The following is a 16,915-nucleotide window of genomic DNA, read 5'->3' on the forward strand; positions in this document are numbered from 1 at the left end:
GAAACAGAATGCATTACCCATGTATTCACTGCGCATGCGCGCCATTTCTTCGCCTGAGCAGCGAGAGGCCCTCTCTCCAAAAAGGCGAGGGCGCCCTCCTCTGGCTTGGGGGAGGTATGACCCTCCCTCTCCGGGCTGCCAGGTGTTTGAGTAGATACCTTTTGTGTGGGACAACGCGCCCTCGGCTCTTGGCTTGGTTGCGCGGCTGTCAACTTTATTTGTGTCAACATAGGAACGTGAAATTGAGTGCTTGGTGACACCCGGGGGGACAGCTCTTGGCTGTTTAACTGCGCACCGCGGTGCAAACATGACCGTCTCTCTTCTCCGTCTGCCTGAACTGGCGGGGGGCAGAGGACCGTGGCTGCTGGCGCTTGAAACCGAACCGGAACCGTTGCAATGAACTCCTCTCTTCTCCTCTTTACTAGAGAAGGAGCAGGTGATGATGGGCATAGCTCATCAGGCAGACCGCTTCTTCACCCCTCCAGGGGGTTGGGGAGAGCGGCGTTTCGCCGCTACAGCGGCGTAAGAGTGTTTGCCCCAGGGTTTGCTATTCCCCGCTCTCGGCTGCTGGTCGCCGCGACCGGCGCCTGGTCTATGAGCGGGTCTCACATCTCCCTGTCTCCCTTTCGCTGCTGCAGCCGCGGCGGCGAAACTGGTGCGAGGCTGTGCTCGCGGGGTCTGCTTTCGAGGCAAACAGAGGTCAAATGCCTCACCCTCCTGCTTTCTCTGTGTGCTGGTTTCCCTCATTTTCTCCAGAGCTGGACCGAAAAGACCCTTGGTGGGGTCGTATGTGGCGTCCATAATCTCAGCTCTTTGAGTGTCACTCAGCCCAGACAGTGAAAGCCACAGAGCCCTCTCTCCCGCGACTGCCAGGCCCATGACGCGCCCGCAGCCCTGCACTGCTCCGCGGGAGGAGCGCAGGATGAGGTCATTTACCACACAGATTTCGTCCCATAGCTGTGGGTTTGGGGCTCCCGAATCCAATTGGCGGCCCATTTCCTCCAAAATCTCCGCTTGGTAAGCTGACAGCAGTGTGACAGCGTTCAGTGAGCAGACAGACTGTGCAGCGTATTTGTACATACGCTGATACACACCTGCTGCTGTACGCTCCGTTTTACCGGGCAAGGAGATGTGTGATGCCGCCGAGACGGATCGGCGGTTCGGGTGAAGGTGGTAGGCCACTGAAGGCTCCACCGCCGGGGGTTCGGCTAGCCCCAGCTCCGCCATACCGTATACCTCCAGTTTGGAGTAGCCCTGTGTGGTTACCTTGCTCTTGAACGGGCTTGACCAGAACCGTCTCATTTCTGCCATACAGGCCGGCACTGCCGGGAGTAGCTGTTTGGCAGGAGGGCGGGTTGGAGGAAGCCTTTTCCCATCGTAAAGGTCCCTCGAATCCCCCTCCGCGTCCTGAGACGCCGGCCAGGGGACGTTCAGTTTAGCCGCTGCTCGTTTGCAAACCTCGTAAAGGTTGTTATCCACCGGAGCGGCAGTCTCGGTTGAGCTGGGGGGTCTGGAAAGAGTGGGGAAGGTGGCATCCTCCTCTCCCTCTTCCATGTCATCCAAATCGAGGATGTCAGAACCGGTGTCACCGTCTGCATCCTCGCCTCCTTCCTGCCCGAAGATATTATCATCTTCGAACAGCGGAGGTATGGGCTCAACCTGTTCCATCATGTCCGCCCAGCTAGCCGAAGCTAGGGGCTGATGGGAAACGGGGGCCTGAGCGGTCCCTGGCGGGGCGAGGCATGGATCCTTGCCGTCAGGACCGGCCACCGCCACTCTCAATCTCCTCTCCAGAATCTTTGTTGGCATGTTGGCGCAATGAGCACAGGCCTGTGGGTCTGCCAGCGACGCCTGAGCGTGCTTCGCTCCCATGCACACAATGCACATAGGGTGGGGGTCTCTGCCCGAAATCGTCGCCCCACATGACGTGGGACAACGGCGGGGAGAGCCCTTCCCCTCTTTCTGCCCAGCTCCTATGACGGGGGCAGACATGTCCGCTGGGGGAGATGGTTTTATTGGGATATGTAGTCGGTGTGAGCCTCACTATATAACCCGTCGTGTGGAGAACAACTCGCCGCTACGCGTTAGCTGTGCTCTGTAAGAAGGTGGCTAACAAGCTAATGTTAGCGCTTAGCCGAGCTCGAGTGAACGTAGCTCGTAGCTAGCATAGGACACCGGGTAGGTGAGCACCTGGTGACCTGCCGGGAAGCTCGCCACAACGCGGTCGTAATCCCACCGAATTATCGTCAGCACAGTTCAGCGTCTGTTGGTGCCGCGCTAGGCAACGTTTCCCTTGACGGGACGTCTGGTAGCAGTTAAGCTAGCAACCAACTCGACAACCGGCTGTACTGAGGGAGCTCTCGTAACTCCTCTGAGGAAGAAAGCGAGAATGGCCTGGACGGGGCGGTCGAGTGTGGTATATAGAGGGGGCGGGGCCCTCCTCACACGTCGACCTGTCTGTCAGAGACAGACGTTGTGTCATTGGAGCTTCCGTAATGGTCTCGCCTGAAGCGAATCCCCATAGTGAAACACCGAGCGAAGTTAGAAAAAGAACTGCTGGAGGTCCATCAGGCTGTGATGTACTTTACATGGACAAGCATTGTTCCTTGATACAAGGAACAATTGTTCCTTGATATATGGAACAATTGATTGAATTGTGAGGCTGTTTTCGAGTCCCATCAATTCCCGTCGCCCACTGCATATTTAGGTCACGTGATTCGGTATCCATACATAACATACACATGCATAACACATGCCTGTGCTCAGCGCTAAGTCATTTTGTTTGTGGGTACATCTATATTAAATGGCCACATTCTATGTTGTTGTGATTTCTGCCACAATTTTTTTTCAGAATTTCAGCCGTCTGAAACATAGACTGTATATATAGTGGACGTAGCATCTGGCTCCAGAATTGAAGCCAACCCGGAAGTGTCAAAAACTTGCAATATCACGCCGTCCGCTAGGGTTGGCTCCAAAAAGCTTTTGCTCCATAGACCCCAATTCATTTTTGGAAAAAATAAAATTTGATAGACTGATTTTCTACAGCTCAGGATTTTTTTCCCGTTAGTTTTCATGGTCAAAATGAGAGATCAGGTGGCCGATCTTAAAATAAATCAATACTGAATTTTAAATAAATCGTTAAAGTTGGCGGAGCCAGGGGGTGTGGCTATACTTGATAGACATCAACAGAAGCCTCTGCGGTAAAATGTGGGCGGGATAAGAGAGTCCTCAGCCAATCCTGCCCCTAGTAGCTCTCCGGTCCAGCCTGTTTGATGACGCTTTTTACGTCACTGGCTCCAAAAAATCCAAAACGGCGACCAGGAAGTAGCAAAATCCGGGCTTCATTTTCTCGGCGTTGAAACCAACGGGTGACGTCACGGTTAGTTTACGCCTGGTCTGAAATGATCCAATGACTAAGCAGCCTTGGTCAGTGCTACCCTGTCTGAGTGCTTTTCTTGTTAATGCTTCATTTGTCAGAGAACACTACAAGCAGCTGAAGGAAGATTTCCACTTTAACCTGGCCATCCTGGATGAACGGGACAGAGAGCTGGAGACGTATGATGCCATAACTGCGAGAGCTCTGACTAGAGAACACAACAGGTACAATCCATCCAAGTCATTTAGATTAGATTCAATAAAAAATGAAGAAAACATTTACCATAGCCTAACCCTATACCTTTCAAAGTAAAGAAATTATTTTAAAAGTATTATTAATTAATTCTTTCAAAAAAATACATAGAATGTTGTTTGTGTAATTACTACAGGGTGACCCAAAAGTTTGGAAACAAATGAAAAGTCTATAATCCAAATAATATAATGTTATTTCAATAAATCAGTACCACAGATATATTCAGAAGAGTAACAGATTAGTGTAAAACAAACATATTTCGACATGTTCATGTTTGTTTCTTATACATGTTGTGAACGTTTCCACCAACTGGTTACACTGGTTACACTGGTATCTTCTGGAATGTACCTTCATTCATGCTTATGGAGGTTCCTCAAACTGACCAGTAAATGTTGCCTCATAGTACTTTTGGATGTTTAAAAAAAATTAAGACTGTCAGATACTTTACCATCAAGAGTTTTAAAATCTGACACTGATGGGCTGCATTTTGAAGTTATGCTCCAGCGTACCTGGACCTTATGGTTCTATTCAGTTTCTTCCGAGTTATTGCACTCGGCAAATACTATGCTTTTAAGTTATTTTATTATGCTATAACAAAAATGGGTAAAATAAGAGTGAATTCATGCACCCCCAACTGAAATAGACACTGCAGTTAAACTTTGTTTCCAAACTTTTGGGTCACCCTGTAAATGTGCAAAAATGAGAAACAAATGTGAAAATGGTTTGTGTATTCACAGTGGGTGTAAAGCATGCATCACATAGAGTGCATCTGAGAAAACTATACAGATAAAGCATTCTGCACGCATTCATAGTCACATCACTGGGATTATCAATGACTGCGATGGAAGCCAGATGTGTTCTTCCTGCTATGGGGTGTCACAATGTCAGCTGACAAGTGTTGAGGAAATTTCACTCTTGGTTCTGCAAAGTTTGCTGTAGTGGGGTGTTTATTGGTATTCCGGCATACAGTGGGCTTACCAACACAGAGCATGAGCCTGTGAAGGTAAGTCGACCCAGAACATTTGGAGATTTCCCATTTTATAGGAATGTCAGAGGGTGGATCAGAGGTTGTAAGTAAATACCAAGGTAGACAGTGGTTAATTTGTGTATAGTTGAATATGCAAGTCAAGGGTAAGACAACAGAACAAAAGGGCAATTTCATACCATCATATAAAAAGGCAAATCCCAAACATTTAGTCTGGCTGCTGATGGAGGAACCTGGCACCTGGTGAATTTAATAAAATAAGGAATATTTACTTTACCCTAACCCACCCTCTGTAATTAATTTCTGATATTCATACAAACCTCAATGAGCTCTCAAAATTAAAAACACTACTAAGAGAAGGAGACAGGACTAATCTTCCCGCCCACTATCACCGTGACACAACATGAAGGATAGTAAATGGCCTAGACACACCATGGCACATGTTTGCCTTCACACACACACACACACACACACACACACACACACACACACACACACACACACACACACACACACACACACACACACACACACACACACATACACATTACTAGTTAAGTAGTGAAGTAAAATTTAGCAAACTAATGTCAAGTCAGCTCAAGTGACGTAAGTTTTGACCGTTTCATTTGTTCATCTCCATTTTTATTTACAAATTTTCAAACAGTATCTGATTTTTCACTGACAGATTGTCTTATGATTGACAGATGATCAAGTAGTAATTTTGTGAAAAAGATTCATCCATCCATCCATTATCTACACCGCTTCATCCTCATTAGGGTTGGGAGGGGGGCTGAATTAGGGTGGAAAGCAAGGGACACCCTGGACAGGTCACCAGTCTGTCACAGGGCTACACTTAGAGACAAACAGTCACACTCACATTCACACCTACGCACCATTTGGAATCATCATTTTACCTCAGCATATCTTTGGACTGTGGGAGGAAGCCGGAGAGCCCAGAGAAAACCCACACATGCTCAGGGAGAACATGCAAACTCCATGCAGAAAGATCCGACGCCCAGGTCAGAACTCAAACCAGGGCTCTTTGAGTTGTGAGGCAACAGTGCTAACCATCGATCTACTGCACAGCCCCAAAAAGATTCATTAATTTCTGATTTCCTTTGTTTTGTTGAATTTACGGAGTACATGTGGCTCATTTTTTCAGTCTACCATTACTAGAATAATGTCCTTCCCAGACTTGTTCATGAATTACACACGTGGACAAAATTGTTGGTACCCCTCAGTTAAAGAAGGAAAAACCCACAATTCTCACTGAAATCACTTGAAACTCACAAAAGTAACAATAAATAAAAATTTATTGAAAATTAAATAATCAAAAACAGCCATTACTTTTGAATTGTTGATTAACATAATTATTTAAAAAAACAAACTAATGAAACAGGCCTGGACAAAAATGATGGTACCTCTATAAAAGATTGAAAACTATTTGACCAGAGTGACATGATTAACTCAGGTGTGTCATTTAATTGACATCACAGGTGTTTCCAAACTCATAATCAGTCAGTCTGCCTATTTAAAGGGAGACAAGTAGTCACCCTGCTGTTTGGTGAAAAGGTGTGTACCACACTGAACATGGACAACAGAAAGCGAAGGAGAGAATTGTCCCAGGACATCCGAAAAAAAATTATAGACAAACGTCTTAAAGGTAAAGGCTATAAGACCATCTCTAAACAGCTTGAAGTTCCTGTGACAACAGTGGCTCATATTATTCAGAAGTTCAAGACCCACGGGACAGTAGCCAACCTCCCTGGACGTGGCCGCAAGAGGAAAATTGATGACAAATTGAAGAGACGGATCGTTGGAATTGTATCCAAAGAGCCCAGAGCAACCTCCAAAGAAATTAAAGGTGAACTCCAAGGCCAAGGTACATCGGTGTCAGATCGCACCATTCGTCGTTGTTTGAGCCAAAGTGGACTTCATGGGAGACGACCAAGGAGGACACCACTGCTGAAAAAAACTCATAAAAAAGCCAGACTGGAATTTGCAAAAATGCATGTTGACAAGCCACAAAGCTTCTGGGAGAATGTCCTTTGGACAGATGAGACCAAACTGGAGCTTTTTGGTAAGGCACATCAACTCTATGTTCATAGACTCAAAAAGCAAGCATACGAAGAAAAGAACACTGTCCCTACGGTGAAACATGGAGGAGGCTCAGTAATGTTTTTGGGGCTGCTTTGCTGCATCTGGCACAGGGTGTCTTGAAAGTGTGCAAGGTACGATGAAATCTGAAGACTATCAAGGCATTCTGGAGAGAAATGTGCTGCCTAGTGTCAGAAAGCTTGGTCTCAGTCGCAGGTCATGGGTCTTCCAACAGGACAACGATCCAAAACACACAGCCAAAAACACCCAAGAATGGCTGAGAGAAAAGCGTTGGACTATTCTAAAGTGGCCTTCTATGAGCCCAGATCTGAATCCCATTGAACATATGTGGAAGGAGCTGAAACATGCCATTTGGAGAAGACACCCATCAAACCTGAGACAACTGGAGCTGTTTGCTCATGAGGAGTGGGCCAAAATACCTGTTGACAGCTGCAGAACGCTCATTGACAAATACAGAAATCGTTTAATTGCAGTGATTGCCTCAAAAGGTTGTGCAACAAAATATTAAGTTATGGGTACCATCATTTTTGTCCAGCCCTATTTCATTAGTTTGTTTTTTTAAATAATTATGTTAATCAACAATTCAAAAGTGATGGCTGATTTTGATTATTTAATTTTCAATAAATTTTTATTTATTGTTACTTTTGTGAGTTTCAAGTGATTTCAGTGAGAATTGTGGGTTTTTCCTTCTTTAATTGAGGGGTACCAACAATTTTGTCCACGTGTGTATGTTAGTTAATTAGTTAGTCTGTGCCCAAGATAAACAGAAACCCACTAATACTAAAATGCCACTATCATTTCCAGGCAAGCAGAGCTGAACCAGCACCAAATGCAGATTGCCAAGATGGAGGAGCAGAGAGCCAGAGAGGCTGAGGAAAGGCAGGAGGAGCTCAGTAAATATCGCCACAATGCTTTTCAGCACGGACTACAGCTGGACAAGCTCAAACGGTGAGTTGAGAAAAAAAAAGGGAAAATTAATAGGGGAAAATAAATTATAACTGTGATCAGCACATTTGAGGGCTTTGAGGAAAACAACCAAATGGGATTGTACAAAGTGACAAATCTGAAAATAAAGGAAAAGGTTAGAGCTTGAAAGGCTATGTTTTCAAATTAGCTGAGAGAAACTACAAAATACTCCATCCTCAAAAATATCTTTAAAGCTGCTTCCTAATCTGACATACTTACCAAAGGTTGAGTTGAATTAGAAGGGAGTAAATAGATGATTTGCTCCCTTATTGAATCTGTGGTTAGCAACCAGAAGATTTTGGTTTTCTGGAAAACAGATTTCCATATTCAGGGGTTTTTATGACAAGAGCGCTTTGTCTTTGCTTGTCCTCTTGATTTCCTCTTTTTGTTTGTATCGCGTATTAAACTGTCAGAGAAATTGGGGCAATCCTCTTCACACACTGAGCTGAACACTGAGGTAATTCATACATACTGTACATGCATGAGCAGTATGCAACAATACTAAGATATCTATGTGGTTGAATTAATGGGGACACGATACATCTATGTGAGTCTTGTGATATTTGGAAGTTGTGTCCAACAACACGGTTGCTCAAGGCCAGAGTCATACTTAGAACCTTTTGCACTCTAAAATTGAGCCTGAGCAGTATACGCCATGCTTCAACATTTTATTGAAGAATAATTTTAACATTTTGTCAAAGACAAAGTGTGTTAGTCCATAACACACACACTGCATCTCAAAGCACACCTGCTGTTTTGATTCTATGTACTGTATTTGCCACAGGATAATATTCAAAAATGCTGGCTGAGGTGGAAATGAAACCAGAGCATGTAATGGTTAATAATTTCAGTTCAGTTCAATTCAATTTTATTTATATAGCACCAGTTACAATTAGAGACTAGGCCAGTTGGTGGGACAGCAACCACAGATCAGAAATATCCAGCTCTGGGACTGGGGACACTCGGAGAAAGGTCACAGGGGGACACAGAGATAATGCAATGCAATAATGGTATATATAGTAAATACATAGGTAATGAGAGAAGGGCTCAATGCATCTAGAGAGGTCCCCCTAAATCTATTCCTTTCCTGTCACTTCTGGTCTCATCAGTGTGAAACAGCTGAACCAATCACAATGAACAACTTAACCTGGTTATTGCATTTGTCATTAGGACCCTTAGGCTTTGGAAAAACAAAAGTAATGTCTCTGTGTGCGTGCATGCGTTTCTGTCTCACTGAAGTCTGTCTCTGAAATTACAGAGGGTGGGTTTGGTAAAGTAAATGTCCCTTACTTCCTGTGTGTTTGCAGCTCAATGGCTGCTGAAATAAAAAAACAAATGAAGGAGTATGACCAGATGAAATTGGATTTACAGCTCAGGAAAAGAGATGTGGAAGGACAGCTGGCTCGACAGAGACAGGTAAACACACACACATCATCCCTCTGTAGGTAAACAATCCATAAAGAATATAACACAGGATAAAACACACCAACATCACACAGTAATACGCTCTGTATTACAACCCCTCGCAGTTGGCTCAGTACAGTAGGGAACCATCCAGCTGCATGACTGAAATAACTAGTAGAGCTGCCAGACATTCAGTGGGGATCAGCAGCAGACCTTTATGGTGAACAAAAGACTCTTGTCTGTTACATTGACTTTATCATGCATAAAGTAAGTGTCCAAGAACATGCATATCCCAACATCAGGTAAAATGAGGAGTTGCAAACACTTCGACAAATAGGATGAATCTCGTATGTTAATTTTGGTGCTAGAGAGAAACTTTTCAGTTCAATGGATGCAGAGGAGCACAGCCCTACTGGCCAGGACAACTGAAAATGACTCAGACTCAATATAGACCCGGCGTGTATATTGTCATTGTTTTACTCTGTTGTTTTTATTTTTTCTCATTTAACATAATGTTGCAGTCCGAACACATTTGTAGCATTTTAACAGATATCTTAACATTCTCACATCTGAGCCACTCTTATTGAAGGAAAATTCGTGATTTTCAAAAAATCATCAAATTTACACGCAACTGTGTACAAACCTTCCATTCATTATAATAAAGATTTTTTACAAATAGAATTAAAACTACCAAAAGTCATAGCACACCCTTCCTGATTGAGCAACACATTTTGATATACGCTGCCTGCCTGTAAAATTTTAAATGAAATATATAGAGTGCAGCGAGTTTTTCACTTTATTTGATCTGACATAGATCTGTTGCAATATCATAAAATATACCTTCACAGAGGAAGTTACTCATTAATAAACTTATACACACTCAGAGCTGCATAGAACTACATTATAGTGTATTATAAACCATTTGTAGATGTGAACTTAAACAATTGTCTGCTTACGTGTTACTGTTGCACTCTGGAGCTGTTCTAGTTTCAGGTGCGTGCAAAACGATACGTGTACGTGTCCCAGACTGTTGTCCTTCCAGCTACCCCTATGGTGCCGTTTATAGAGCCAGCCATTGTGTTTTGAGGATGCTTTGAAGTATAATACACTGAGAAAAGAAAAAAAATCCTATGACAATGCCTTGCAAGAGATTTAAGCAGATCTGTATATTATTTGAACATTTTCTACTATGAAGCAGCTATTAAGCTGTCAATCAGTGGCATAGAATTAAAATTTCTACTATTCTATTCCAGCAAATTCAGCCTAAGATCAGTCTGTCTAATACTAAAAGAAGTCCCTATGAACCTCAGAATTTCTCCCAGGGATCTGCTAGCAACTTGTTAAAGTGAATGAAATGACCTTTTCAAAGCCAACATATGAATGCCACTGAAGTGTTGTGGAGGGATTTTAAAAGGGCAGTATTTCGAAAGCCAGCCCACAAGCAGATCATGAAGCCTAGTGGACAATAATGTAACACCCACAGGAACTTTTTTCTGCTAAAAGAGAATATAGTAAAAATATAAAGTAATTTTTCCTTATGGTTGTGTACAGGCATGCTACCTATATCCATGGGAACTGTATTAAGAAGGATCAAATGTTTTTTTGTCCGGACAGTGTATAATTTGCGATGTTTTTTCCGAAGCTCCAGGCTACGAGTTACATGGTGAGAATCGCTCTGTAGGACTCTATGACAGGGGTGTCAAACTCAGTTCCTGGAGGGCCACTATCCTGCATGTTTTAGATGTTTCCCTGCTCCAACACACCTGATTCAAATGATCAGCTCATCATTAAGCTCAGCAGAAGCCTGATAACGAGCCTGATCATTTGAATCAGGTGTGTTGGAAGAGGGAAACATCTAAAACATGCAGGATAGTGGCCCTCCAGGAACGGATCTTGACACCCCTGCTCTATGAGAACACACACTTAAAGGCATTAGAGGAGATTTAATTTCCTACGACTTTGAACGTAGCATGCACATGCTCACATACAACCTCTCCCTCACCCCTCTCTAACCTCCCCCCTCTTAACATTTACAAAGAAACGCCCCCCTCCAGAAACTTCCGTAGGACTCGTGAAGTTGTCTTTTACGGCTGGGTCCCCCTGGATCTTTATCTGCCATTATGTAAAAAAAGATGAGCAAAACAAGTCGCCAGCTAACTACGAAGCTATACCAAAGCAACACATACAGAAAACACGTAAGTCCAAGGCGTACGTAATCTACGTAACTAGGCCTGAGCCGGAAGATTTTTGATTGACAGGAAAGGGAGCAAACCAAACGCCTCGGTCCGAGCGCATTGATTGGCTGATGTTTTTCAGGTCCTGCCATGTCCACAGTTTTTTTTTTTTTAATTCTTTTAGAGACCATACATACAAGTCCACTAAAGGTCAGTATATTCATTTTATGTGAATCAGACAAATTAAACAAAAAAAACATCCTCCATAATACCTTTAAATACAAAGTGGAGGCTAGCAGGGGCTGAAATGTGTTCACTGATGTTGTGCTAGGTTACAGAAACTACAATATCCAACAATAGGTTGTAATAATTCTAAAATTTCAACACACACATCTAATCAGTTTTCTTGTTAAAACAGGAGATGACTTCAGCTTTTGACAGTGAGATCAGACAGCAGGAACACGAGTTCAATGTGAAAATGGATGAGATGCGTGCTGTGGTGCTGTCTCATGAGATCAAGGTGAGGAGAGTGTGGTTCAGTAAAGCAGTCTATGTATGCGGCCCATAAATACCAGATGTTTGCAGCATACTGTCTTATATTTATATTGTATGTTAGTATTCTAAATTTAAATAAATTAAAAAAGTAAATTGCATGATTTTCTTGTCATCATCATTGACTGCTGCTTGTGTGTGTCCTTGTTCCAGGTGAAGCTACTGTCTAAAGAGACTGAAGTTCACTGCCAGGCTCAGCTTCAGGCCACACAGACTCTCAAAGCGTCCAAGGAGCTCTGTGAGCAGATGAAGACCCAACTACAACACAAAGACCAGGAGCTCAAAGACACTGTTGCCATCAAGGACAACAGGTATGTGCTTGTTTTGTGTGTTTACGTGTTTTAATGTGTGTGTGGATACTATATTAAAGTGTTTCACATGTAGAGATTATCCTCTGTCCCAGGATAAAGGACCTTGAGGGCAAGCTGAAAAGCATGGAGACCAACCTGAAAAAGGAGAAAGATGACCACATTAAGAAGTAACTAAGTTAACTTTTCTCACTCATGTAGTCAGAACCAGCTGCTTGCAGTGGCCGATACATTAGGAATAAGAAGTGAAAAGTGAACAATTGCAATTAACATACATACAATTAACAACAAAACTAAACTAAATAAACACCACAGCTGTATATATGTATGTTGGGCCATATGTAGTGATAACAATTTTATCTGTATATGAACACTTTTGTTTTCTTATTTGTTTTGATTACAATCAACTAGTAATGCATTTTATCTACCTTGTACTTACAATAGGACTGCTATAAAAGAGAATGCATGCTTAGCCAACGTTACTTTGTGGAAGGGAAGGTTAAATTGCTAATGTCATTTGTAATAGTTTTTATTATTTAGGATCTGTGATTGGCCATGGCAATAACTGCTCATGTGATTGAAAGGCCTCACTAGTACCCTCAAAATCTCCGTTGTTGTTTAACCATATGACTATTTCTGTCCAGATATGAGGTTATGGTCTTGGCTCTGAAAAAGCACAATGCTCAGCTGGAGGTTCAGCATCAGGCTGACTTAGAGCAGCTGCGGAAGTCTGAGAAAAAGATCATCAAACTACAGAAAAATATAGATGTTCTGACAGCAAAGACACGCATCTTCGAGGAAGACCAGCAGAAGGCCATGGAACAGAAAGAGAAGACAATCCAGAGGTGAGACAGACACAAATGAAAACACAAATCATGGCACACTTAGAAAGAAACCTCCAATCTATGAGTTATAGTTTATATATGTTCCTGTGTAGCCGTTAAAAGCAGCATGTATGCTGTATGTGGCTGCTAATTTAATATTTAATAACGTGTTTGTGTGTGTGTGTTTTTTTAAAGGCTTCACACGGAGGTAGAAGCAGCCCGGACTGACTGGGACCAGTACATCAAACAGGTCTCCAGTGAGATGGTTGTAAAAGACACAGAAATCATCACCATGCAGGAGAGAGAAACTAAACTGAGAACTGAGCTGGAGAACAACAGGGAACAGATTGAGAGGTGAGAAGCCTAAAGGAAAATGGGAGGATGCAGATGAAAGTAATGGAGAGGAATAGATATGTAAGGCGTGGCACAGAGAAGTAAAAGACAAAGGTGGAGTGATTTGTTACACTTACATAGTTTTGACAAAGCAAAGATTAAGACCTCGTCTGAGTTCTTATGATTTATAAAATGTTTGTGTGTGTTCGTTTTAAGGTACAAGCAGCAAGTGAGTGCTGGTTTGAAGAGAGAGAGAACCTTAGAACAGATCGGAGTTCAAGTGGAGCTTGAATGGCAGAGACGCTACGAGGACATCAAGGCTGAACACTACCTTGCTAATGAGCAGTTAATACAAGACCTGACTGAGGCCAGAGACCAGGTCAGCCTCTCATACATGACACGACCCCACACAGGGTATGTGGTGTAGACCTTCCCCACATTTAATGTTATTATAGATTGCCTCTAATGTTGGCTTGTGCAGTGATGCTGATAACTTGTGAGAACCACATTAACTAAAACTTAAGGACATGTTGCTTTTCTTCGGGAGGCATATCCAGACAGAGACGATGTGACACATGCTGCCTTAGACAGGCATTATTTTACCATATTTTCTTTGCTTTCCTTATTGAACATGGTACAGACAACAGGTGGAAACACAGACGTTAAATATAGCACAATATTTGCAAAAGTGGTGGCAAATATCTTTTTAACACTACTATGCCAAGATGATTGGACTTTCCAATTAGGTGAAAAAAAGTAAAATATCAAATGAAATATATAGAGTGCAGCCATTCTGGTTTTTCCACAAAATTTGATCTGACATTCTGTTGTAATATCATAAAATATACCTTTGTAGGAGAAGTTACTGTACATTAATAAGCTTATACACACGCTTAGAGCTGCATAGAACTACATTATAGTGTATTATAAACCATACGCAGATGTGAACTTAAACAATTGTCTGCTTACGTGTTACTGTTGCACTCTGGAGCTGTTCCAGTTTCAGGTACGTGCAAAACAATACGTATACATTTCCCAGACTCGTGTCCTTATAGCTGCCCCCCATGGTGCCGTTTATAGAGCCAGCCATTGTGTTTTGAGGATGCTTTAATGTATGTTACACTGCCAAAAGAAAAAAAAAGTCCTATGACAATGTCTTGCAAGAGATTTAAGCAGATCTGTATATTATTTGAACATTTTCTACTGTGAGGAATGATTACACTGTCAGGGAAATCAGTGGCATAGATTTTAAATTTCCACTCAGGACTCACTATCCCAGCAAATTCAGCCTATGACCAGTCTGTCTAATACTAAAAGAAGTCCCCATAAACCTCAGAATTTCTCCCAAGTATCTGCTAGCAACTCATCAAAGTGCCTCCATGTACAATCAGAAAGAGAATGCATGAAAAATAAAATAGAGGGTTAAAATGAAATGACCTTTTCAAAGCCAACATATGAATCCCACTGAAATGTTGTGGAGGGATTTTAAAAGGGTAGTATTTAGAAAACCAGCCCACAAGCAGATGATTCAATTCAATTCAATTCAATTCAATTTTATTTATATAGCGTCAATTACAGTCAACTCGTCTCAAGACACTTTACAGAACCCAAATGCCTGACCCCCAGAGCAAGCCCAAAGGCGACAGTGGCAAGGAAAAACACCCTTTTAACAGGGAAGAAACCTCGAGCAGAACCCGGCTCTATATAGGGGGGACCCATCTGCCTGCTGGCCGGGACCCATCTGCCTGCTGGCAGCCTAGTGGACAATAATGTAGCACCCACAAGAACTTTTTTCTGCTAAAAGAGAATCTAGTAAAAAAAAATATATATATATAAAGTAATTTTTTTGTGACTGTGTACAGGCATGCCACCCATATCTGTGGGAACTGTATTAAGAAAGATCAAATGTTTGATTGTAAAAAAAATAAAGCATGTCAAAAAGGCAACAATTTTCTTACTTTTTCACTAAGCTCTGCATTAAGTTCCCAATGTTCTGTCAAATGCATAATTCATACACACAATATTAAGTTATTGTGCATGATGCCACTTGTTTGGGTTATGAGTGCCATGATCTTCGTCAGTGTTCTTGGACCTTTGTTTCTATCTTGATTTGAGGGCCAGGTTAGTAATATGGTCACTTAAAACACTAAATCTGTTTTTAATCTCTGTCAGGCTAAAGCAGAGCTGAAAGAGAAACAACAAGAACTGCAGGACTTGACTGTCTTACTACATTCTGTTAGAACGGAGAGAGATCATGCAATACAGGTGAGAATACATCCAACTTACATCCAACTTACACTGTACAGACGAACAGAACCGTTGGAAGGTGTTAACCTACTAATAAAAGCAAAGAAAGCAATGCAAACTGCTTAGTCAGGCTTTAAACAAAACTTGGTACTCTGTACAGTGGTCCAACAGAAAGGCATAGATTTCTTGTTTTTACACCTGTGCAGGTGCACACACAGAAGTAGGAGGACTTTGAATGTTTAGTGTGTCCAGTTTCTGATCAGTGATGTGGTCAGTAGCAATGTTCATTTGGATGAGAAAATAGCCATCAGCAACCCAAATCAAAGCTCCGAAGTGCTCTAACTCAGTAGCATAAAGCCCTAAATATTATGTTTACTTTATTTTTGAAAAACCAGCTACATATGACATTACTTTTCACATTTGGTTTCATTTGACTTCGCTGTCAAAAGGTTGCGCTCACATTGATGATAGTGTTATCTGGTATCTGTTAATATATACAGTTTCCTGTAAGTTAATGAATTTCTATGCAGGTTCGGATGTGCTTTCCTAACTCAACCTTACACTAAACTGTAAATAATGTTTCAAATTCAGTAGTGATGCAGCCTGTGAGAGAACTGAGACTGCCAACTTCTTTAAAGTGTTGAGTGTGCTCAGACAGCTGCAACTCACAGATGTGCAGTTATTGTTACTCCACTACTTTTTGAGTCCATGGAGATCAGCTTGGAGGACTCGGTTTATTACATGAGCAGTAGGTCATATCTGCACATTATGTGGATGCACACTTGTGTCGAACACATGCATTACTGGCTTAACAGCATAGTTGCCCTGCAGACAAAGGTTTTGTTCCAACATGTCACTTATAGTAAGATATTTAGCCAGCCTCACTCTAACTGTAACCCTAACCCATATTGATAAAGAATACCAAAGAAAGCCAGAGCTTTAGCACTGCATCAAACTATACCTTCATTAAGTCAGCAGAAATATCTGGAAGAAACAGCATAACGTTAAACAATGAAGAAACGAAAAACAGAGCAACATGCCACAACCTGAGATTCAGATTCAGATTCAGATTTAGATTCAGAAAACTTTATTTCTTCCCAGAGGACAATTAAGAAGTCACGTAGAGCAGTCAGTGCAACACAGCATGCGCATGTATCCATACACACATCCATATGATGTAATGTACATATATAGTAAATGTATCAGTCTTCATTCTGTATGTTACTGTAATTGTGTACTGTGTAAATAACTGGACAAATTGTATCATGATGCTTTGGCAGCGTAGTTACGTGAAACTTTCATCTTAATGAATTGTTTTTGAATTTAGTTTACACCTTTTACAATTTCATTTAGCAGACACTTTTATCCAAAGTGGC

At 42.2% G+C, this 16,915-nt stretch overlaps 1 protein-coding gene across 5 annotated transcripts in view; it reads left to right on the forward strand.

Moving 5' to 3' along the window:
* ccdc57 (coiled-coil domain containing 57) overlaps positions 1 to 16,915 on the forward strand; it is a 41,419-nt gene that overhangs the window by 9,512 nt on the left and 14,992 nt on the right. For 4 of the 5 annotated variants that reach the window (XR_007937882.1, XM_051939168.1, XM_051939171.1 and 1 more), the window contains exons 3-12: positions 3,478 to 3,600; positions 7,536 to 7,679; positions 9,005 to 9,113; positions 11,694 to 11,795; positions 11,981 to 12,138; positions 12,231 to 12,305; positions 12,780 to 12,980; positions 13,155 to 13,313; positions 13,509 to 13,671; positions 15,465 to 15,557. Coding sequence is in view for 4 of the 5 variants with exons in the window: in XM_051939168.1 (XP_051795128.1) it covers positions 3,478 to 3,600; positions 7,536 to 7,679; positions 9,005 to 9,113; positions 11,694 to 11,795; positions 11,981 to 12,138; positions 12,231 to 12,305; positions 12,780 to 12,980; positions 13,155 to 13,313; positions 13,509 to 13,671; positions 15,465 to 15,557 (1,327 nt within the window). In the remaining variant the exon portion in view is untranslated. Of the gene's footprint in view, positions 1 to 655; positions 3,380 to 3,477; positions 3,601 to 7,535; positions 7,680 to 9,004; positions 9,114 to 11,693; positions 11,796 to 11,980; positions 12,139 to 12,230; positions 12,306 to 12,779; positions 12,981 to 13,154; positions 13,314 to 13,508; positions 13,672 to 15,464; positions 15,558 to 16,915 lie in introns of those variants that run through there. The other variant, XM_051939172.1, reaches the window with a different exon arrangement.

Source organism: Acanthochromis polyacanthus, chromosome 19, assembly GCF_021347895.1.
Source record: "Acanthochromis polyacanthus isolate Apoly-LR-REF ecotype Palm Island chromosome 19, KAUST_Apoly_ChrSc, whole genome shotgun sequence".
NCBI lineage: Eukaryota > Metazoa > Chordata > Actinopteri > Pomacentridae > Acanthochromis > Acanthochromis polyacanthus.